The sequence below is a fragment of the Vipera berus genome, assembly GCF_964194415.1.
Source record: "Vipera berus genome assembly, chromosome: Z".
Taxonomy (NCBI): domain Eukaryota; kingdom Metazoa; phylum Chordata; class Lepidosauria; order Squamata; family Viperidae; genus Vipera; species Vipera berus.
In genome coordinates this window covers 14,025,718-14,050,197 of record NC_138205.1, presented here as the reverse complement: position 1 = coordinate 14,050,197, position 24,480 = coordinate 14,025,718, and the positions used below count along the sequence as shown (strand labels likewise).

The following is a 24,480-nucleotide window of genomic DNA, read 5'->3' as shown; positions in this document are numbered from 1 at the left end:
ACAACAGGATGGCGTGTGAGCAAATGATTCTTGCAGAATGGGAAAAAATATCTTTTTCTTCAAATGTGGGGAAGGTTTCTACTGGAGGACTATATGACTTGGTGCATTCTCCGACTTGCATTGAGGAATACTGCTCCTTTAATTATCAGAGTCCTTGCTTGAAAACTAATGTGCATATTGGTGTTGAGTGAAGCCCCCCCCCTCTTCATTGCTGTTATTATGGTGCTTGGTGGCCATTATTATTCTGTATGTCCTATTTTCATTATGTATACAGTATGTTTTAGTATTATGTGGAGGTTTTCTTTTCAGTTCATTATCTGTTTTTGTTACTGTGCACTACCCAGAGTTGTTGTTGTTCTGTTGCTAAGTCGCATTTGACTTTTTGTGGGCCAATGGACCATAGCAAGCCAGGCTCCCCATCCTCCATTGTCTCCTAGAGTTTCCCAAATTCATGTTCATTGCATCAATGACACTATCTATCCATCTCGTCTTCTGCCATTCCCTTTCTCCTTTTGCCTTCAATCTTTCCCAGCACCAGGTTCTTTTCCAATGAGTCCTCTCTTCTCATTTGGTGGCCAAAATAATTGAGTGTCAGATTCAATATCTGTCCTTCCAAAGGACAGATATTTTACACGATGTAAAAAAGATGTCGAGACTCTAGAAAGAGTACAGAGAAGAGCAACAAAGATGATTGGGGGACTGGAGGCTAAAACATATAGGGAACGGTTGCTGGAATTGGGTATGTCTAGTTTAATGAAGAGAAGGGCGAGGGGGGACATGATAGCAGTCTTCCAATATCTCAGGGGCTGCCGCAAAGAAGAGGGAGTCAAGCTATTCTCCAAAGCCCCTGAAGGCAGGACAAGAAGCAATGGATGGAAACTAACCAAGGAGAAAAGCCACCTAGAACTAAGGAGAAACTTCCTGACAGTTAGAACAATTAACCAGTGGAACAACCTTCCTCCAGAAGCAGTGAATGCTCCCACACTGGAAGTTTTTAAGAAGAGACTGGACAGCCATTTGTCCGAAATGGTATAGGGTTTCCTGCCTGAGCAGGGGGTTGGACTAGATGACCTCCAAGGTCCCTTCCAACTTCTTTCTTCTTCTTCTTCTTCTTCTTCTTCTTCTTCTTCTTCTTCTTCTTCTTCTTATTATTATTATTATTATTATTATTATTATTATTATTATGATTATTATTATTATTATTATTATTATTCTTATTATTATTCTTATTATTATTATTATTATTATTATTATTATTATTATTATTATTATTATTATTATTTTATTACAGTGATGGTTGATTTCCTTCAGGATTGACGGATCTGATCTCTCAAGAATCTTCTCCAACATCACAATTCAAAATAACCAATTCTAATGTTTTGGGTTGGATGGCTTCCTAATTTTAGTAAGTAAATGAATCAATATTTCCCATAGAGAATGGCATTATCTTTCCCAAATATCAAAATTATTGCATTAACTTACACAAGATTTTTTTTCATTGAACAAGCTCACCAAACTATTTGCCCCTGTATTTTGCCTTTGGTTTTAAGACAGATGAGAATGGATTAAATTTGACAGGCTGCTATGAATCCACTCTGCCTGGTAGTTTCCGAGCAATCCTAATGATGTAAAGAAATGTAAATAAGTCCATCTTTGAACTCAGCCTCATCCTTAGATGTATATTTATCAAGCAACAACCAGTTTGATATTATGAAGGACGACATCGTTTGTTTAAAAAATGGAAAACTGGCATTTTTACAATGGTTGGACTTTAAGTGACAATTTCCAACGAGGACTGTAGTGATAAAAGAATAAGGACCACATAATAAAGCAGCTCTAGGCAGTGAGCTATTCAGGCTAGCAAAGTCTCCATTCTCACAGGATCTGTACTGGCTGAGGAATTCTGGGAGTTGAAATCCAGAACACTGCTAAGATTGAGAAACACTGCTCTGTCTTCCCGGAAATCGGCCAGCCCCAATCTTCCCCTCTCCTCTGCAGACATTATTGGTGTGCTTTAACTTTGCTGAACACGCTACAAGGATAATAAGCCTTTTATTTCTAAACCAAGAAAATTGTCAAGATTCCAAGTTATAGATGGCAGACCTGTGCTGATACAGTGGCATCTCTTTAATCAAATTGAATGTGGCTTTGACTTAGGAGTCTGTGTGCAACCGAGTTAAAGTTGCCAAGAATTGGGGAGAGGGGTACGATGTGCAGCTTTGGTAAGAAACAACTCCTCGGAAGACCACGGCAGGTGATAATATAGATAGGAGCTGATAATGGGTGAGCTTAGAGCAGCCTTTGCTCATTTGGTCTTCTCCAGAGCTATTGGGATTATCATTGTCTAGAATTTTAGGATGCTACACGATGCAGACGCAGCACGTAAAGAGGAATCCAGGTCTAGAAGGCTGGTCTAGAAGATACCGGATCATTTCTGCTCATGGTTAGTTATTATCACTCTTGTGACTCTGGGGTGTAGATGATTAAAGGCTGGCTGTTCTTGCCCTTATCGTGCCAGCAGACATCAAAGAAAGGGTAGACCGTGCCTGTAAAGCGCTCGTGGAAAGCAAAGATCTGGAACAGGTTGTCTTCATCACTGGCATCGTAGAAGGCCAGGAGGCCATCGTCGAAGCTGAGGTAGATACCAATTCGGTTGGGCTTTCCCTCCAGCTTCAGAGACCGGGGTTCCTTGTGCTCCACATAGGCCTCGTAGCTTTTCCCTTCCTTGCAACCCACCAGCCAGAAGCCATTGGACGGGGTGGCGTGCAGGCGGCCCTTGCGCCCGGTTTCAGCGGAAATGAGGCCCAGAGCCCAACGGGGTTTGTCATCTACTGTCACCTCCCAGTAGTGTTCTCCTTGTGAGAAACTCTGGCGTGAGACCAGGCAGTTGGATTTGTCAAACCGTTGGGGGTCATCCAAGCTCACGGCTTGCTTATGTTCGACACACTCCACTCTTTTCCCATCTTCGGACACCACTAGGTTGGCTTGCGCGGTGGCTGGGTCCAAGGTCAGGTTTTCCAAAGCTTCAGGAAAACAGAAAGACGTGAAGATTAGTCACAATGTGAAAATAAGGACTCCCCCCCTTTCTTTTCTTTCATGGAGAGGATTTAATCAGTGGATAGGCTTTCTGTACTTAAAAAAAAAGCGTAAGAGTGAACATAATCATTCTTTCTGAATTATTCATGCCTTAACTTGCAAAGATATTTAGAATACAATAACAGAGTTGGAAGGGACCTTGGAGGTCTTCTAGTCCAATCCCCCACTCAACCAAGGGTAGGCAACCTTGTGTTGTGATTCAGGGTCAGCCTGTGGGTTTGGCAGTTGGGTCGGACGATTCAGAGCAGGAGGAGGGGGGTGTTGGAGAGCCTCCAGAGGATAGCCCTGAGGCTCCGCAGAGCCCTCAGCCAGGCCCCTCCCATCTGGTTACGACGCAGACCCAGCTGTGTGAGCCTGACAGTGTGGATGAAGATGACCCACAGCTGGCCCTGTTCAAGGACGCCCGACGCAGGAGGCAGTCAATCAGGAGTAAACAGAGGAAGGCAATGGGGCACCTCGGAAGGAGGCAGAGAGAACTGTTGAACTGTTTAAAAGGGGAATGTGTGGGAGGGCTGGTTTGCTGAAGGCAACCGTTTGAATAGCTCCTGTTTCATGGTTCGTGTTACTGTTTTGCTCTGTTTTATGTCAATAAATTTGGCAGGCTTAGTTCCAGCCTCTTGCCGTTTTGTAAAGGGGTTGTCCCTGCCTTTTCTGCAGGGCCGGTAGTAGGCTGGTACAGAACACCTTGGCTCTTTTATGACTCATGGACTTCAACTCCCAGAATTCTGGGAGTTGAAGTCCACGAGTCATAAAAGAGCCAAGGTTGCCTACGAAGGATGCAAAGGGCCGACTTCTTTAAACACACACATGCAGCCTTATCCTCCAAGTGGTGGTTTCTACCTGGCATTATTGCACGGAACATCTTCCTCCATACTTGAAACTTAAACTCATCAGAAATTATGGGGAGCTGAATGTCCATGCGGGCAATGGGTGGAGATTCCCCCAGGATCTTCTGCAATCTACAGGGCAAAGGAAAGAAGAAGACACTTTATCATGGCTGGGGGTGGGGGGGAATGAGGATTCCCCCTACTATTCTTTTACACTTTCCCCTTATTAAATATAATAACCTTGTTTATTAAAAGAAGGTTCCCAAACAAAGATTCCCCCCAACATATATTGGAAGACCAGCCCCACCCTTTTGTGATGCTCTGATAAGCTAGGTCAACGGGAAAGCCAAATTCACTTCACAACTACGTTACTAACTTAACAACCACAGTGATTCACTTAATACCTGTAGCAGGAAGGGTTGCAGAATGGGGCAGAATTCACTTAACTTTCTCACTTAGCAACAGAAATTTTAGTAGTCGAGGACTACCAGTAGTACAATTAATTTTGGTAGTCGAGGGCTACCAGTAGTACAATTAATTTTGGTAGTCGAGGGCTACCAGTAGTACAATTAATAATTAGAGAAGAATCTGTGAAATCGGATAGTATGAAGATAGAATCAAGGAGAGACAGATGGAAACTGAGTGGGCTCCAGGGAAATGGAGGAACAGCTGAATGGGAAAGTGGGAAACGGAGCGGAATATCCCAAAGGAAGATATACAAGGCTGAGTAGCTAATGCCACATGTCACCGCAAAATAATGAATTAGAATAGAATAGAGCTGGAATGGACCTTGGAGGTCTTCTAGTCCAGCCCCCTGCTCAAGCAGGAGAACCTGTCCTATACCATTTCTAGTCTCTTCTTAAAAACCTCCAGTGATGGAGCGCCCAAATAAAATAGCCAAATAAAAAATTATAATACAAATCAAACTCTGGGAGTTTGATTTGTGTTATAATTTTGTATTTGTACTCTAATTCTGTATTATAATTTGTATTATAATTTTGCGTTTGTATTATAATTTCTCAAATTAAGGAGAGTAAAACATACTAAGGAAACCTGTGTATTTATTTAACTTAACATGAAGGAACGTTGGGGTTTTTGGTAAACGTCAACCAAGGAAGGTGTCCTTAATTCAGAGCATCATCCTCTTGTTTCTCTCACACACAGACAAACCTAGTTAATTGTTGAGATTCTAGTAAAGCTCTGTTTCTGTAGTTTCAGGACTACAGGTAGTCCTCGACTTATGACCACAATTGAGCCCCAAATTTCTGTTGTGAAGGGAGACATTTGTTAAGTGAGTTTTGCCCCTTTTATGACTTTCTGTGCCTCAGTTGCTAAGTGAATGAATCACTGCAATTAGTAAGTTGGTAACCTGGTTGTTAAGTGAATCCAGCTTCCCCATTGACTTTGCTTGTCACAAGGTCGCAAAAGGGGATCACATGACCTCGGGACACAGCAACCGTCATAAATATGAACCAGTTGCCAAGCATCTGAATTTTGATCACGTGACCCTGGGGATGCTGCCAAGGTTGTAACTGTGGAAAAACAGTCATAAGTCACTTTTTCCGGTGCTGTGGTAACTTTGAACGGTCACTAAATGAACTGTTGTAAGTCGAGGACTACCTGTATACAGGAACTCTGTGTTCAATGCCTTTAAATATGCAAGTAAAGTACAGGTTGCATTAAGAGCATTTTCAACAAGTAACACTGAAGTCAAAATGATGATGTGTCATCGCTGCACAAAGGACGAAATTGTGTACACCTGTCCTAATGTCTGTTGCAAGTACATAGGCAGTGTCAGTTGTGTCATATTGTCACATATGTGTCATCATTTCTCCTTCTCATCCTCTAAGAAGCCGGTTCTGGTAAGGAGGAACTTAAGTGAGGGGTCCTTGGTGCTCTCTGGGCTTGGTTGTTTTTTTTTAGACCAGGGGTAGGCAACCTTGGCTCTTTTATGACTCATGGACTTCAACTCCCAGAATTCCTGAGCCAGCATGGCTCAGCTTGGAAACCTCTCTCTTTCCCCTCAGCATGGCTGGCTCAGGAATTCTGGGAGTTGAAGTCCGTGAGTCATAAAGCGGCCTAAGGCCTAGGCCAGGGGTAGGCAACCTTGGCTCTTTTATGACTCATGGACTTCAACTCCCAGAATTCCTGAGCTAGCATGGCTCAGCTTGGAAACCTCTCTCTTTCCCCTCAGCATAGCTGGCTCAGGAATTCTGGGAGTTGAAGTCCATGAGTCATAAAAGAGTCAAGGTTGCCTACCCCTGTTTTAGACCTTTCATTACCAAACTGGGTAACATCTTCAGTACTAGTAGGGAGAGGCAGAGAGAGCAGAGAGAGCAAACCCCACCTCTTACTAGCACTGATGATGTTACCTACTTTGAGTAACGAAACGTCTACAAGAAACCAGCCAAGCTCAGACAGCAACAAGGACCCCTCATTTTGGAGATACTTAAGATATGCACAATTCAGAGAAGAGGATTGGCTGGTGGGTTGTTTTAAATGAACAGTTACTCACCTGCTGGCAACCAGACAATATTTCTGTGGAGGAAAAAAGAAAGCAGAAATTAGCAAAGTTCAGGTAGTTTTCCCTCATAGGGCAGATTTTAACAATTGAAGCCCTTCAGTTGCTGGGTTATGACTTCCAGGATTCCTACCAGCCTGGTTAGGCAATTAAAAAATGAAATACAGATATGGGTAGTCCTCGATTTACGATCGCAATTGAGGCCAAAATTTCTAATTTTTTAAGCAAGACATTTATTAAATGACTTTTGCCCCATTTTACCACTTTTCTTGCCCTGATTGTTAAGTGAGTCACTGTTAGGTTTGTAACATGGTTGTTAAGTGAAGCCGGCTTCTCCATTGACTCGGCTTGTCAGAAAGTCACAAAAGGTGATCACATGACCCAGGGACACTGCAACTGCCATAAATATGAGCCAGTTGCCAAGCGTCCGAATTTCCATCACGTGACCATGGGGATGCTGCGACGGTTGTAAGTGTGAAAAAATGGTCATAAGTCAGCTTTTTTTCAGTGCCATGGTAATTTCAAACGGTTGTAAGTCGAGGACCACCTGTACACCACATATGCCTACAGTAAGGTTGAGCACACAATGCAGAAGCGTGATCAGCTTTGACTTGGTTTTTAGTTTCAAGACCGAAAAAGATCAGAAGAAGCAACCTCGAACTAAGGAGAAACTTCCTGACAGAACAATTAACCAGTGGAACAACCTGCCTCCAGAAGCTGTGAATGCTCCAACACTGGAAGTTTTTAAGAAGAGACTAGACAGCCATTTGTCTGAAATGGTATAATGTTTCCTGCCTGAGCAGGGGGTTGGACTAGATGACCTCCAAGGTCCCTTCCAACTTTTATTATTGTTGTTGTTGTTGTTGTTGTTGTTGTTGTTATAAAACTTTTATTCATTAAACATGAACCTCAGTCAACTGAACACTCAAATTGACTAGCAGTAATGGTTGACACAGGTTGCTGCCAGCATCCTAGGTATCAACCAAGTATCTCCTTAAAATGTAAGATATTATTATTATTATTATTATTATTATTATTATTATTATTATTATTATTATTATTATTATTATTATTATTATATTATTGCAATGGAGGTGCCTCACCCTCAGGAACTCGGTCTGTGGTTCTTCTTGCACATCGCCCAGCACCATCTCCATCTGCTTGAGCTGGTCCAGGTAACGGGTCACGGTCTTGCGTTCATTTTGCAAGGCCTCGGTGGCCTGTTGTTGCACCCGCTCAGCCTCCTGGCCCAGGGTAGACTCCAGCGCTCCCAGATAGGACCGCATGACCCCCAGCTGATCTGACACTTGGTGTTTGAATCGGGATACTGTTTCCTAGTGTGGGAAGAATTCATAAATTTATATAATTGTTAGAATTATGTGTTAGAAATAGTGTATAGCAGGAGTGCCCAACCTCTGGGCTGTGCAAGCAGGGGGTGAGCATGCACATGTACACAGCTCCACTTGTGCGAGTGGCGAGCACACGCACCCGCCACTTGCACAAATGGAGTTGTGCAGACATGCACCTGCCACTCGGACAGCACCATCCCTCCTCCCCCTTGCCAGTCCACCAAGCCGAAAAGGTTGGGGACCACTGTTGTATAGGGAATCATATGTTAACTAACCAAGGTCTCCAGCGAAGTTACTGATTAGCAATCTGTAAAATCCTTTCAGTTTATAGCAAACATAAGAATGAATTAGACATTCATTTCAAATGGTAAACACATACAAGCAGACACACACAAAACTCAATTAACGCAATGTAAACATAATTATAACACTCACAGTTCAAATGAAGAGGCACAATCCACATCCTTCAATTTAATCAAGCCCTTCCCTGCATCAACACATACACAGACCCACACTCCTCAAGCCATACCAAGGACAAACTCCCCTTTAAAACAGCCCTTGTGTACCCCGTTTTCTCTACAGCTGCCCTCATAGGCAAATCTCTTTGCTTCGGGGGCAAAAATAAACCTCCTTTCCTCACAGCTGTCTGGATTTCATTTTGATTTATTCTCGCACAACCCCAATTACAGTAGGAACCCCAAATTATTCTTCAATAATACGGGAAGGACAAGAATGGACAGTTCTGGTGTGAGGGCTGGACAGCTTGTCCCTGGTATCCAGCACTTCACTGTCAACAAAGATTCCCCTCAGTATTATATTTATCTTTTGTAGCAGCAGTGCCCGACCTTTTTTGCACCAGGGACCACTTTCACGGAAGACAGTTTTTCCGTGGACCGGTATGTTTCACCCATCTCACTGTTGTAATGATTTTGGATGGCTTAAGGTAAAGGTAAAGGTTCCCCCGCACATGCGTGCTAGCCGTTTCCGACTCTAGGGGCCAGTGCTCATCTCCGTTTCAAAGCCAAAGAGCCAGCGCTTGTCCGAGGACATCTCCGTGGTCATGTGGCCGGCATGACTGGACGCCAAAGGCGCACGGAACGCTGTTACCTTCCCACCGTAGTGGTCCCTATTTTTCTACTTGCATTTTTACGTCCTTTCGAACTGCTAGCTGGGACGAGTAACAGGCACTCACTCTGTTACGCGACACTCGGGATTCGACCCGCCAAACTGCCGACCTTCTGATTGACAAAATTAAGATTAAATAAGAAAATAAAAACCAAGAGGAGAGGTGACCAGGGGGCGGGGATCTTCTCTCTAAAGATAAAGTTTGTAGAATACAATTTCTACAATACGAATTCAATGTAGATTTGTAGAATAACTCTGTAATGTGTTGGTGTATGATGTTTGTATAGACACACGCACATAAGGTAGGCATGTGCTTATTAGCATGGAGCAATACAATTGGTGAGCCAATGTTTTAATGTTGTCTCTTTATAGATCTGTTATAAACCACCATGTGGTCTTCCTACCTCCTACCTATCTGAGTCTCTCGCATACAGACCAACAAACATCCAGGGCTGGTACCTCCACTTCTGCTATTTGCCGATTCAGCAGGGCAATCGTCTTCTCCTTGCGTATTTGGGCTTCCTGGAGCTGCACCTGTTGCTGAGGAAGCTGCTTCTGCAGTTATGCCAGGTAGGGAAGGAGAGACAAAACACAGAAATTTCTGAGGACAAGAATAGGAGAGGAATACTCCATTTGACACGTGATCTGGACCAAATATTCAGTGAGATTCATAATCCCCTGCTCTATCCTGAAGTCTCAGGGAGACAGTAGTTTGTTTCATTCATTCGTTCGTTCGTTGGTTCGTTCATTCATTCACTCACTCACACACTCACTCTCTCATCCATCCATTCATCCATCTTTCCATCCACTCACCCATCCATCCATTTATCCATCCACCCACCCATTCATCCATCCATCCATCTATCCATCCATCCACCCACCCACACATACATACATTTATCCATACATACATGCATACATACATACATTTATCCACCCACCCACCCATCCATCCATCTATCCATACATACATACATTTATCCATCCATCCATCCACCCACACATACATACATACATTTATCCATCTATCCATCCATCCATCCATCCAGATGAACCTTGCCAACATGACTCAAGAGTAGCAAATAAGTTTGAAACAATGCTGGTCAGAATTCAGGTGCTTGGCAACTGGCATGTGTTTGTGACAGCTGTGTTGTCCAGGGATGACATGATCGCCATTTGTAACCTACCTAGCCGTCTTATGACAAGCAGAGTCAATGGGGAAGCCAGAGTTGCTTTATGACCACATGATTCACTTAACAACTGCAATGATTTGCTTAACAAACAAGGCAACAAAAAAGCCATAAAATCTGGCAAAACTCCCCTAACAGCTGCCTTGCAATGGAAATTTTGGACTCAGCTGAGGTTCTAAGTCTACCTGTACAAGGACTTCATAAGTGACAACCACACCTTAGTTGCCCTGGAAGCTTACTGGCAGCTAATATATTTTTCCCATAAATGTCCGTAGAATGTCATCACTTGGTAGAATCGATAAATACATGCCCATCCATACTTTGGGACAAAGGCTTTAGCTCAGAGGGAGAACATATACCTTGCAGGAATGGTACCAGGTTCAATCCCTGCTAATTTCTCTGACCGGCAAGATCCTGGCTTGCAATCCCACTGTGGCCTGTTCTTGCTGGGCTGACAAATGGCCTGACTGGATACAAGTCAGGGGTGCCTGTTGGACTGGCAGGGACGGTGGAACAAGGAGGAGAACAAGACTCCCAGCTCCTAGGGCTGTGTTCGATCTCAGCCTCTTACCTTCATCCTCTGGTGGGCCTCAGCAGCAGTGATGATGTTGTGTCCCTTGTGCTTGCCGAGCGAGGCGCAAACCCCGCAGATCACCTGGCGGTCCTGTTCGCAGTAGACGCTGAGAGGGTCGAGGTGCTCTTCACAGTGGTCACGAGGCACCTGCCGAAAGGACTCCACCAAATGCTCCATCTGCTGGTTGATCCGCAGCTGCTCCACCTTGGTGAGGGCTTGGCAGGTGGGGCACGAGGGAGCTGCTTTGCCCTCAGACTCTTCGGTGGCCACACGGGCCAAGCAGGCCTGGCAGAAAGTGTGCCCGCACTCTGTCGTCACGGGGGACTGGAAGAGCTTGAGGCAGATGGGGCAGCTGAGGTCCTGGTGCATGCCTTGCATGAGGCGTTGTTGGGAGCCGGACATGGTGATGATGGAGAGACAGGGACCTGGCAACCAAGATGGACAATTTGAACCCAGAACCTGATTTGCTGATCATAAACAATATTAGTTTTTCCAATCCATAGTCTTTTCCTTGCTAGTATATAGTCAGGTTTACATAACACATTCCTTTCTCTTTCATTCGTTTTTCTAGCCATTGATAAAATCGATTCCAAGTTCTAGAGTAAACCAAATGTTCTTTCTCTTTAATCCCTAAAGTTAGCCTATCCATTTCTGCACACTCTAATATTTTCTTAATTAATATTTCTTCAGTCGGCAAGTTTTCATTTTTACAATATTGGGCAAATACAATTCTCGCTGCTGTTAGTACATGTAATATTAGATATCATTAGATCTATTATTGTTATGTACATATATCTATCCAGACAATATGTTGTTGTTGTTGTTGTTAGCTGCGAAGTCGAGTCCGACCCATCGCAACCCCATGGACAACGTTCCTCCAGGCCTTCCTGTCCTCTACCATCTTCTGGAGTCCATTTAGGCTCACACCTACTGCTTCAGTGACTCCATCCAGCCACCTCATTCTCTGTCCTCCCCTTCTTCTCTTGCCCACCATCTTTCCCAGCATTTGGCTCTTCTCCAGTGAGTCCTTCCTTCTCATTAGGTGGCCAAAGTATTTGAGTTTCAGCTTCAGGATCTGGCCTTCTAAAGAGCAGTCAGGGTTGATCTCCTCTAGGACTGACCGGTTTGATCGCCTTGCAGTCCAAGGGACTCGCAGGAGTCTTCTCCAGCACCAGAGTTCAAAGGCCTCCATTCTTTGGCGCTCAGCCTTTCTTATGGTCCAACTTTCACTGCCATACATTGCAACTGGGAAGACCATAGCCTTGACTATACACACTTTTGTTGACAGGGTGATGTCTCTGCTTTTTAGTGTGCTGTCTAGATTTGTCATGGCTTTCCTCCCCAGGAGCAAGCGTCTTTTAATTTCTTGGCTGCAGTCCCCATCTGCGGTGATCTTGGAGCCCAGGAAAATAAAATCTGTCACTACCTCCATTTCTTCCCCATCTACTTGCCAGGAATTGAGAGGACCGGATGCCATGATCTTGGTTTTCTTAATGTTAAGTTTCAATCCAAGTTTTGCACTCTCCTTCTTCACCCGCAACAAGAGGCGATTTAGTTCGTCTTCACTTTTTGCCATTAGAGTGGTATCATCTGCATATCTTAGGTTGTTGATATTTCTCCCAGCAATCTTAATTCCAACTTTAGATTCATCTAGCCCTGCCTTTCTCATAATGTGCTCTGCATATAAGTTAAATAGGCAGGGCGACAGTATATAGCCTTGCCGGACTCCTTTCCCAATTTTGAACCAATCAGTGTTTCTGTGTCTGGTTCTCACTGTTGCTTCTTGGCCCACATATAGGTTTCTCAAGAGACAAATAAGATGGTCTGGTATGACCATCTCTTTAACAACTTGCCACAGTTTGTTGTGATGCACACAATCAAAGTCTTTAGCATAGTCAATGAAGCAGAAGACCCAGACAATATGCTGTTTGCCAAATATTGGAAATATTATTGGGGGAAACCCCAACCCTGATCCCATCCTCCCTTTGACCCCAACCCCAATCCCTATCCTTCCACTCTATTCCCAACCCTAAAAAAGCCAATAAAAACCTTTAAAAAAAGAATTTGATTTGCTTAAAGGTAAAGGTAAAGGTTCCCCCACACATGTGTGCTAGTCGTTTCCAACTCTAGGGGCCGGTGCTCATCTCCGTTTCAAAGCCGAAGAGCCAGCGCTTGTCCGAGGACGTCTCCGTGGTCATGTGGCCGGCATGACTAGATGCCAAAGGCACACGGAACGCTGTTACCTTCCCACCGTAGTGGTCCCTATTTGTCTACTTGCATTTTTACATGCTTTCAAACTGCTAGGTTGGCAGAAGCTGGGACGAGTAACAGGCGCTCACTCTGTTACGCGGCACTCGGGATTCGACCCGCCAAACTGCCGACCTTCCGATCGACAAGCTCAGCGTCCTAACCCACTGAGCCACCGCGTCCCTGTTTGATTTGCTTAGTCTCCCTCTATTGCCCCCATCAAACCAGCAGGGTCCCCTTATATTCTGGAGTACAAAAAAACCACCAAATTAAGAAATATGAATAAAGAGCTGGATTCATGATGATCCCGTGGTTATTTCCCTGCAAATCTCCTGACAACTGAAGAAGCCTCTTGAATGAGAAGCGAAATGTCTTCAAGGGAAAACAAAGGAAGTCCAACTGCCTTTTGAAAAAGCACCTTTGGAATAACCATGATCTGGATGACTGGGAATCTCCACAGAAATTAGGCAATGCTGCCCCCTACCAAGAAAGATGTAGAAAATTATAATAATGTACAAGGGTGCAGAGAAGAGCAGCAAAGATGATTAGGGGGCTGGAGGCTAAAACATATAAGGAACGGTTGCTGGAATTGGGTATGTCTAGTTTAATGAAGAGAAGGACGAGGGGGGGACATGATAGCAGTCTTCCAATATCTCAGGGGCTGCCCCCAAAAAGAGGAAGTCAAGCTATTGTCCAAAGCGCCCGAAGGCAGGACAAGAAGCAACAGATGGAAACTAGTCAAGGAGAGAAGCAACCTGGAACTAAGGAGAAACTTCCTGACAGTTAGAACAATTAATCAGTGGAACAACCTGCTTCTAGAAGCTGTGAATGCTCCAACACTGGAAGTCTTTAAGAAGAGATTGGACAACCATTTGTCTGAAGTGGTGTAGGGTTTCCTACCTGAGCAGGGTTGGACTAGATGACCTCCAGCCCCTTCCAACTTTTATTATTATTATCATCATCGTTATTGTTGTTGTTCTTATTGTTATTTTGCCCCCACCCATCTTGTGTATTCCTGTTGGAATACGAGACTAGAGGATGTTTGGTTTGAGGAAAATGATACCTAGGCTTCTAAAGAGAGTAGGGCTATCAAAACTGGCCTGCAAATATCCAAATGACCATTAGAGGGCAGGAAAGTGTTTTCAGCTCCTCTCTGAGGCTGCCATCTAATGGTCATCTGGAACTTTGCATCCTAGATCTGGTAGTCATAACATCAAGTTGTCCTAGTTCCAGGCCTTCTCCAAAAATTGGATCTCCTCAAACTTTTGAGGTCACTGGCCAAAATTAAAATTATGAAATTATAGTCAAAAATGAGGGAGCACATCCTCCAGTAAGATGATATATGCTTTAAATATTTTTATAACTTTTTAAAGGAAGTCTTTAACTTTGTAGTTCCCTTTTAGCATGAAACCTAGGTCAAATGATCTTCCAGCTCCCCCAGATCTCAATTGGCCCTGTCTAGCACCATTGGCCCTTCTATACTTTCCCTCCTTAAAGAAAAAATAGCACAAACACGAGAGGTTTATCAGAAGAAGCTGAGAATATTTCTGAGTAACAGCTCCATCAACAGAGTTGGTGGCCATATCTTCATCTCAGAACCATGTAGCCAGGAACAGGCCCATTCTGGGTTTCATCCCTCTTTAAATTAAACTATCCCCCCTCCTCAGTCATTCCCATTGTTGACTTTCAAGAAATGTAGGGCTTAGTAGACTTAAAATAACTCTGAGTAGTATTTTTGGTCCTCCACCAGCCACTCTTTCTCCTTATCCCCAGATTTCTATTGGGCTCACGTTCCTTAATTCCTTCCCTGAAGAGGGCTTTGTATTAGGGCTAATGAAGATGGTGATATTGGTGCTATTAAATTTGGGAAGCTACCAGAATGACAGCAGTGGGTTAGTTTTTTAAATTTCTTCACTGCCATCTTGGGATATGACAGCCCTAACCATATTCAACCTTTACATATTATATTGTGTCTATAGACAGTTCCACAAACATTATCTGCCTATCAAATTTGTAAAATTTGAAAGTCCAAGTTAATGCCATTTTCCTAATATTACCACCACCACCTCCTCCTCCTCCTCCTCCTCCTCCTCCTCCTCCTCCTCCTCCTCCTCCTCCTCCTCCTCCTCCTCTTTTTCTTAAGAGATCATTTGTGCAGGAAAGCTATAGATATTTGTTTAAGGTAGATAGCATTACAATGGTACCTTGATAAAGGTAAAGGTAAAGGTTCCCCCGCACATGCGTGCTAGTCGTTTCCAACTCTAGGGGCCGGTGCTCATCTCTGTTTCAAAGCCGAAGAGCCAGTGCTTGTCTGAGGACGTCTCCGTGGTCATGTGGCCGGCATGACTAGATGCCAAAGGCGCACGGAACGCTGTTACCTTCCCATCGTAGTGGTCCCTATTTTTCTACTTGCACTGAGCCACCGCATCCCTTTGGTACCTTGATACTCAGTATTAATTGGTTCTGGGAGGCAAGTTGAAAACCAAAAACGATGAGTACCAAACAAATTTTTCCCATAAGGAATAATGTAGTGAGTCACAAGGCAGCCGACACTGGCAAGTTCTAGTTTGCATGTTGAGTACCAAACAAAAAATGAGTACCGGGACAAAATTTTAATATCAAAATGTGTTGAGTACCTAATTCAATGAGTTTCAAAGCACTTGAGTAGCCTGGAAGTTAAAAACTGAAGGATAGTGTAGAACCAGGGGTGGGATTCAGCCAGTTCGCACCAGTTCGGCAGAACCGGTAGCTAATTTTTTGTTGCCCAGGCCCAGAATGGACTTCCGGAAGCGGCATCCACACAGAGAACTGGTTGTTCACATATTTGAATCCCACCACTGTGTAGAACTGTTTCAAGCAAACCCTGAGGAAAATCAATTCTCAGTAGTGGGTTCACAATAGAAAATTGGGACAAACTAAAGAAAAATAAATTTTAGAAACGTATATATTGGCTTTTAATAAAAAAAACCATTCTCAAAACAACTTAGAGGACATTGCAATAATGCCACGGCCCTTAGCATTAAGTCAGAAGATAAGGCAGAATGTGCCTTTCTTACAAGCAAAGGCCAAGTCACGACTGTTGCATTTGAGTTCTCTTTCTGGCAAGGAGCTTGGTGCAAACTCTGCTGCAGCTGCTTCTCCTTTGACTGATGGATGGGGCCAGGTTGTTTTCCCCCTTGACATGACGTTCTTGTTGTGAGAAAACAAGCTTTCAGTGGCTATTATTGACCCAAGCAAAATGATGCTTTCCTTCTATCCAGCTCCAGGTTCAGAAGATTATCAAGGCTCTAATTCTGCAGCTTATCAGTATAAAAATAATTAGATATATTTTTGGTGCCTCAAAAAAGGCCTGGGCACACACAGATCTTTGCCCTTGCCGGTTAATGTAAGTACACACAACTTTAAAGAAAGCTGCCATGAAGGAAAAGTAATCCTAGCATCGGAAAAAATGTCGTGTCAGGAATGGAAGATTCAGCCATGGCTCATGGCGAATCAAACTGCCTAAATGATTCCCAGTACAGGTAGTCCTCGACTTACGGACAGAATTGAGCCCAACATTTCTGTCGCTAAGTGAGACATTTGTGAAGTGAATTTCGCCCCATTTTACCACCTTTCCAGCCACAGTGGTTAACGCGAATCACTGCAGTTGTTAAATTGGTAACATGGTTGTTAAATGAAACTGGCTTCCCCGTTCACTTTGCTTGTCAGAAGGGTGCAAAAAGTGATCACATGACCCCGGGACACTGCAACCGTCATAAATATGAATCGGTTGTCAAGCATATGAATTTTGATCACGTGAGCATAGGGATGCTGCAACAGTTGCACGCGTAAAATACAATCGTAAGGCACTTTTCACAGTGTTAACTTTGATTATTAAATGAACTGTTGTATGTTGAGGACCAATTGTACATGGTTCTCTTACAATACATTGAGATAGCCAAGAGCAGCTTTGTGGCAGGACTCCCATCAATTTGAAGCAGTTTTTTTTACTTGGTAAGTGTGCTGTCTCATTCATGCACACACACACACATAGTGTGACCTGCAGTTCTTTGACTTCAACTCCTAGAATCCTTTTATAGAGGACCAGATTGGGGCAGTCTGGCAAAAATGGGGGATCTGAAGCAAGATTTTTGCAGAACTCAAGGCAGAACTTATTTAAGATCTGGATCACTCGGTCCTTCCAAACATTCTCTGTTCCAGATCTGCCCATCGTCACACGGAACAGTGTGATGTGTGGGAGATAAGATCACCACGGGCGATCCTGGTGATACCTCCACCTTTTTGGTGACCTGTTACTTGGGATTTTTCTGAACACGGATTGACCAAACCTCTGAAAGACCGCCATGTCCTAGAAAAACTTGTATGGCAGGATTAGAGGATGGCCCCGAAGAAGGAGTAAGAAGGAGCTCTCTTGGTGTGTCATGCAAGCTCCTTTGTGCTTCGTCTCACATCTCTTCCACACCAAATGTTCAGGTGGCCTAGTTTGGCCATGAGTTCACTAGTCTTCCAAAAGTCTTGTGTTGTAAAATAAGAAATTCACATTATCGGAGGGGAGCACTCATTTATGTCAACCTGTTACCCTGGATGTTTGAAAGCTGGCTGCAGGCTGTGTTTTAGGTTCCCACCCACAATGCTGGAAGCTGTCCCATCATGTGTTGAGAGCGACAAATAGAAGTTTTTTTGTTTTAACAGGAAATAGATTTGGAAGGGACCTTGGAGGTCTTCTAGTCCAGACACGTCAAACTCGCGACGTCATGTGACATCGCGTGACGTATTGGAGCTTTCCCCCCATTGCTGGGAATGGGGTGGGCGTGGTTTCCTCGTGACACATCTGGCCCATGGTTTGACACCCCTGTTTGACACCCCTGTTCTTATCCAAACCCTGCTTAAGCAGAATCTCTGTACCATTTCCAGTGCTTTTTTTGTAAAAGAAAAAGGTGCCGGAACTCACACATGTCATACAACCCGCCTTGCCCTACCCTACAAGTTTCCATCCAAAAAAGGTGCCGAAACTCCGTTCTGAGCGTTCTATGAGAAAAAAAGCCCTGACCATTTCAGACAAATGATTATACAATCCCTTCTTTAAAATCCCCAATGACGCAGCATCCACAACTTCTGGAGGCAAATCATTCCACTGGTTAATTGTTCTGACTGTCAGGAAATTTCTCCTTAGTTCTAGGTTGCTTCTCTCTTTGGTTAGTTTCCATCCATTGCTTCTTGTCCTGCCTTCGGGCACTTTGGAGAATAGCTTGACTCCCTCTTCTTTGTGGTAGCCCCTGAGATACTGGAACACTGCTATCATGTCACCCCTCACCCTTCTCTTCATTAAACTAGACATACCTGTTTTCTGCAACCGTTCCTTATATGTTTTAGCCTCCAGACCCCTGATCATCTTTGTCGCTCTTCTCTGCACTCTTTCAAGAGTCTTGGCATTTTGTTTTGTTTTTGTCAGCAGGTGACAACTTTTATTTTTATTTTTATTTTAATTCCATTTATATCCCGCCCTTCTCCGAAGACTCAGGGCAGCTTACAAGCTTAGCAGTAGCCTTCATTCTATGTATTTTTATTTATTTATTTATTTTAATTCCATTTATATCCCGCCCTTCTCCGAAGACTCAGGGCGGCTTACAAGCTTAGCAGTAGCCTTCATTCTATGTATATGCCTGCTTATTAGGGCTTTCACACACACCCCAAGTGGCATTATCTGGGTCCTCATTTTACCTACCTCGGAAGGATGGAAGGCTGAGTCAACCTTGAGCCTGGTGGGATGCGAACCTGCACTAATTGTGGGCAGCTGGTGTTACTTAAGGAGGCATTAGCCCACTGCTCCACCAAGGCTCTTATGCTTATTAGGGCTTTCACACACACCACAAGTGGCATTATTACAAAGTAAGCTTAATTGCCCCCAACAATCTGGGTCCTCATTTTACCTACCTCGGAAGGATGGAAGGCTGAGTCCACCTTGAGCCTGGTGGGATGCGAACCTGCACTAATTGCAGGCAGCTGGTGTTACTTAAGGAGGCATTAGCCCACTGCTCCACCAAGGCTCTTGGCGGGAGGAGAAGCAAATCTATGGAAACCCACCAACTGCTGCCCTTAAATTATGCCACCATAAAGCAATAAGGATGCAATCTTGCAATCAGCATTAGATCAGAGATCAGCTTCAGGAAATTATGCACGGCTTGATTTCCTCCATTTATACACCAGTGTGACTCTTCTGCCTCTATGACTCTGGACGTAAAGTGCCATTACTCTTCCTAACATACATGCAAAGACTCTGAGCTCTACCCTGCAGTCGTGACCGGAGCTACTGTCCGTTTGCAAAAATGCTTCTGTTGTATACCGTCCTTTCTACAACACAGCTAGCCACCTTCATCAGAACAGCAGAACACATATTTTCTTTACAGAAGGGTGATTCCCAAGTCCTCCCCCCATCAACCCAACTGCAGGTAGTCCTTGACTTACAACCACAACTGAGGGCCAAAATTTATGCCGCTAAGCAAGACAGTTGTTAAGTGACTTTTGTCCCATTTTACAACCTTTTGTGCCACCGTGTTTTAAGTAAATTGCTGCAATTAAGTTCGTAACATGGTTGTTAAGTGAATCTGACTTCCCTACTGAGGGTCGCAAAAGGCGACTGCTTGACCGTGGGACACCGCAAACGTCATAAATACATGCCAGTTGCCAGGCATCCAAATTTTGATCACGTGACCACAGGTCATAAGTCCGTGGTGGCGAACCTATGGCACGGGTGCCACAGGTGGCACACAGAGCCCTCTCTGTGGGCACACACGCCGGCGGCCCAGTCCTAGGCCTTCAGCTGGGTTTTATAAAACCTTTTCACTTTAGGCCTCCACCGCCTAAAGCACCTTAAAAAAAAGATTCAATCAATTTCAACTTCTTGTGGGGGAAAAAAAACATCTCGCAAAGTTGGAATTGATTGATTGAACTTTTTAGTCTCACCCAGTCTGCGGTTACCACTGCAGCCATGCCCACCCAATTGGCCACCCCTGTTCTGTACCAGCCTGCTACCGGCCCTGCAGAAAAGGCAACCCCTTTACAAACGGCAAGAGGCTGGAATTACGTCTGCCAAATTTATTACTACAAAAAACAAACAAGACACGAACCAAGATACAGGAGCTTTGAAACACTATCTGAGCGGTTGCTTTCAGCAAACCAGCCCTCCCCACACATTCCCTTTATAAAGAGTTCAGGGCGTGGCCTCTCTCTGCCTCCTTCCGAGAAGCCCCACAGCCTTCCTCTGTTTACTCCTACTTGACTGCCTCCTGCATCGGGCGTCCTTGAACAGGGCCAGCTGTGGGTCATCTTCATCCACACTGTCAGGCTCACACAGCTGGGTCTCCATGGTGACCAAGTGGGAGGGGCCTGCCTGAGGGCTATCATCAGCAAGGTCTTCAACACCCCCCTCCTCCTCTGAGTCGTCCGACCCAACTGCCGAACCCACAGGCTGACCCTGAATCACAACAACCCCCACCTAATTGGCCACCCCCACCCAGCCCCCAATGATACATAAGTGGGTTTTGGGTTGCAGTTTGGGCCCTCGGTCTCTAAAAGGTTCGCCATCACTGTCATAAGTTATGAAAGACGTTCATCACTCACTTTTTTTCAGTGCCGTTGTAACTTCAAACGGTCACTAAACAAATGATTGTAAATCGAGGACTACCTGTATGTATTTGCCAAGAGCCTAATTGGTAGCGGCAAACAAGATTTGGGGATTAAATATGGAATAGGGTATTTATTTTCATTCTTTTTTCTTTTCTTTTCGCATGGAAGAGGATCGGTGGGCTTTGATGTTTAGTTTGCCTTTTTTATTTTAACTTGGAAGATGACATTTGAAACATTGTCCATTTATTTATTTATTTATTTATTTATTTATTTATTTATTTATTTATTTATTTATTTCGATTTATATACCGCCCTTTCCCGAAGGACTCAGGGCGGTTTACAGGGCATTTAAAAAAGAGTCAATACAAACGTTAAAACAAATTTAAAAAGATTAAATAAAACCCTGAGAACAGTAAAAACCCAATTAAAATTAAAATTTAAAAAAATTCTCAGCCTGGGCCAGAGAGCTCGAAGAGCCAGGTCTTCAGGTCCCGGCGGAATGAACGGAGGTCTCCATGGCTTTGAAGGTTGCCTTGAAGGTGGTGCCACGCAAAAAAAAAATCACTCCAATGAGACAGGCCCTCTGACTTTGGGGAGACGTGCTTAACTTGCTTTCCGGATAGCGGTGGTTGTGTGGTGGTTGCTTTCATTGTGCAAGAAACTGACTTGGTCTGGTTGGCCTTAAGCAAGAGAGGAATGCTAAGTGTGCAAAGCAGCTGCTGCTGTCTGCAGGGAGGGTGGAAGTGCGCTATATATAGTTCAGAAGGTAACGCCACTGTGACAGCTGAAAAAACGGCTCCGTAATCAAGCGAGACGCCTGCCTCTTCTTTCTGTCCATTCTCAGCAATAGATGGATGCATTTTAATGTAGTCTGCATCTATACGGCTGAACTAGCAGTGTTTCCCACGGCATGATATTGTAAATTCAAACCATAGAATTTATTTGAAGAACTCTTCTGATTTTTTTTCTTTCTTTCTTTCTTTCTTTCTTTCTTTCTTTCTTTCTTTCTTTCTTTCTTTCTTTCTATCTTTCTTTCCCTCTCTCCCTCCCTCCCTTCCTGTTCTTCAAAGAAAATCAGGGAAGCAGGCACGGTTGCCCCACATTTTATCCCACCAAAAATGCTGTGAAATCACTTTGGTCTCACAAACAAGAATTGCTTAAAGATCCCCAGAAAGTTGCAAGTTTGGATGGAGGCTCGTATCAGGGCGTGAATTTACATTTAGACACGATTAAACATTCTGATCATTTTATCACATCCCTTAAATCCAATTTGCCACATATTTTAAAATATGCCTCACGATACCCTTTTTCTAAAATATATTAACATACATAGAAAAGGTAATTGGTATATCAAAGGGAATTTTGTTTAACACAGAATATTGTGTATATATTAAAGTTTTTCTGAAAGTCTTTCAATTTATTGAAAAGGACTCCCATAATCTTTTCTCTCTTTTTTTGGTTAAGAACTCATTTTTAAAAAACAAAGAAAACTGCAATCCACTTTTCACCTGATTAATATCCGCATGGGACCCCTTACCCAAAAATACAACAACACATTAATTATTAATGTATTGTAGAATTTCTACCAGTTTCTGCTATTCTGCCTCCCATTCTAGTTTCTATAATATATTGGCTGGGTCAACAAGCTTTTATGTACATGAATTTAGCTACTGTTAGCAGCAAGTTATAGAAAATCTTAGCATAGTAAAAAAAAAACAACCCTCCATCCAGAGATTTGAAAATCATTTGGGTTGTAACATACAACATATAATTATGATTTACCTATGCTTGCGTTATGCTGAGCCACATCATACCCGTTTCAGGGTTTTCTTTGCATGATCTCAGTGTATTTGAATTAAGAATGCAATTTAAACAAAAAATAAAATGGCAGTGACTTCTGTTTTTGTAATCAAGGAAAAACCCTGTGGAACACAAAAGTTTTATAACACAAGCCAAACAACAAACCCCTTCATACATTATCCTAAACCAAGGTTTGAATAGGGTTGAAGCTGCTCAGAGTCACCTGAATCACAAGATAGGCAGCAAATAAATTTGAGAAAGAAAGAAAAAGAAAGAAGAAAGAAGAAAGAAAGAAAGAAAGAAAGAAAGAAAGAAAGAAAGAAAGAAAGAGAGAGAGGGAGGGAGGGAGGGAGGGAGGGAGGGAGGGAGGGAGGGAGGGAGGAAGGAAGGAAGGAAGGAAGGAAGGAAGGAAGGAAGGAAAAAAAAGAAAGAAAGAAAGAAAGAAAGAAAGAAAGAAAGAAAGAAAGAAAGAAAGAAAGAAAGAAAGAAAGAAAGAAAGAAAAAGAAATTCTTCATGCTTGATAGACCTTCTTATCTACAAAGAACAGACCTACAGCTCCTCTTCTTCATGGACCTTACTCTTCTCTGCTCTACTGGACTGTTTAACAAGAGCTATCCGCTGCAAAAAGTGACATACTTCTATCTTTCCCTCAAGCATTTGAAAAAGGTGCATTTTTATTTTTCAATTTAGTCTTCAGGTCAGCCTTGACTCCTGGTGACTACATGGACAGAGCCCTGCCGTTTTCTAGACAACATTTTCAGAAGAGGTTTGTGGCTGCCTTATTCCTAGAGCTGAGAGAAAATGGCAGTCATAGAGGCCACCCAACCATCTTTGCCCAACACAGCATGACAATTCAAAACAAGGACCAGGACCTTATGATAAGGCAAAAGAGAGAGGAAGGAAGGAAGGAAGGAAGGAAGGAAGGAAGGAAGGAAGGAAGGAAGGAAGGAAGGAAGGAAGGAAGGAAGGGAGGGAGGGAGGGAGGGAGGGAGGGAGGGAGGGAGGGAGGAAAAGGAAAGGAAAGGAAAGGAAAGGAAAGGAAAGGAAAGGAAAGGAAAGGAAAGGAAAGGAAAGGAAAGGAAAGGAAAGGAAAGGAAAGGAAAGGAAAGGAAAGGAAAGGAAAGGAAAGGAAAGGAAAGGAAAGGAAAGGAAAGGAAAGGAAAGGATTCTTACTAGAGCAGAAGATGATTCAAGGCAGAGCAAATTGCCAGGACTGAAAGATCAGTGACCATCCCAGGACAGATGCAGAAGGCAAGTGAGCGGTTCTTGGTTCCGCCCCAGGTCTTCCTATATATAGCCCAGTGATACATCATAGTTCCCGGATGTCTGGAAAGGCATCCAATTTTCTATATACATCTCTCAATAGGACGACGTAGAGGTGACTATTGGTATGGCAAGGTCACTTCTTACCCCACCAGACACATTCTTGGAATGCTTAGGGTTTGGGGGGGCGGCCTTCTATTTGCTCAGAATTTCCCTTTAGGAATGAATTTTACAGTATACATCCGTACTGGGAAAATCCTGACCCTGTTCCATTGGAAGACAGCCTTTGAATTTCTGAGTACTCAGAACAGCTGGGGACGGAAGCTATCCAATTTCCCAGCCAATGACATTGGCGATGTGGGAGGATGGGTAATAACTGGAGGAAATTGAGTAGGTGGCCAATGATGGGATGAGCAATTCAGTCAGATGGCAGATGAACAGACTTGGTTTACAGGCAATGGTGGAGAAATATCCCTGCATAGCTGACTCTGGAATTCTGGGAGTTGAAGTCCATGAGTCATAAAAGAGCCGAGGTTGCCTACCCCTGTAACAAAATCAAGGCAGGGATATTTTGAGTTTCTTTCTCATTTTTCTCCTTTCTCAGGCCTGAGTAATTTTTTTTCTGAAACTCTTCATGGTTCATTCATTTCTTCCTAGTTCCCAGAGCCTGGCCTACATCGCATCCCTGTATGGATTGGGAAAACCCGTGGAGCCACCTCGCCATGGCTGCCTCTGCAGGTGAGGATTCAGCCTTCAGACACATCTTCCTTCTCCACTCATTCTGCAAGAGAGTCTTCCATCATTTCCTGTAAACCAAGTCTGTTCATCTGCCATCCGACTGAATTGCTCATCCCATCGTTG

General features: G+C 43.7%; 1 protein-coding gene across 2 annotated transcripts; it reads right to left on the bottom strand.

Annotated features, from left to right (window-relative positions):
• Positions 1-1,317: 1,317 nt before the first annotated feature.
• On the bottom strand, positions 1,318-23,635 carry LOC308677895 (tripartite motif-containing protein 72-like). 2 transcript variants are annotated; one of them, XM_081344591.1, is made up of 7 exons: positions 23,530-23,635; positions 10,680-11,107; positions 9,378-9,473; positions 7,548-7,778; positions 6,439-6,461; positions 3,937-4,055; positions 1,321-3,023 (listed from the first exon to the last, which is right to left on the bottom strand). In XM_081344591.1, the coding sequence occupies exons 2-7, from the start codon at positions 11,082-11,084 to the stop codon at positions 2,455-2,457; spliced, it is 1,443 nt and encodes a 480-aa protein (XP_081200717.1). In that variant the 5' UTR covers positions 11,085-11,107; positions 23,530-23,635; the 3' UTR covers positions 1,321-2,454. The 2 variants fall into 2 exon arrangements, with proteins under 2 accessions (XP_081200718.1, XP_081200717.1); XM_081344592.1 differs by lacking the exon at positions 7,548-7,778 and having other exon boundaries at positions 1,318-3,023.
• Positions 23,636-24,480: the final 845 nt, after the last annotated feature.

What these genes read in the sequence shown, in the direction of transcription:
- LOC308677895 (XM_081344591.1), bottom strand. Translation starts at nt 11,084, where the DNA reads ATGTCCGGCTCCCAACAACGCCTCATGCAAGGCATGCACCAGGACCTC. An exon ending in AGGCCCACCAGAGGATGAAG is followed by an intron (nt 9,474 to 10,679) that starts GTAAGAGGCTGA and finishes GCATAACTGCAG; the next exon opens with AAGCAGCTTCCTCAGCAACA. An exon ending in TATTGTCTGGTTGCCAGCAG is followed by an intron (nt 4,056 to 6,438) that starts GTGAGTAACTGT and finishes TTTGCCCTGTAG; the next exon opens with ATTGCAGAAGATCCTGGGGG.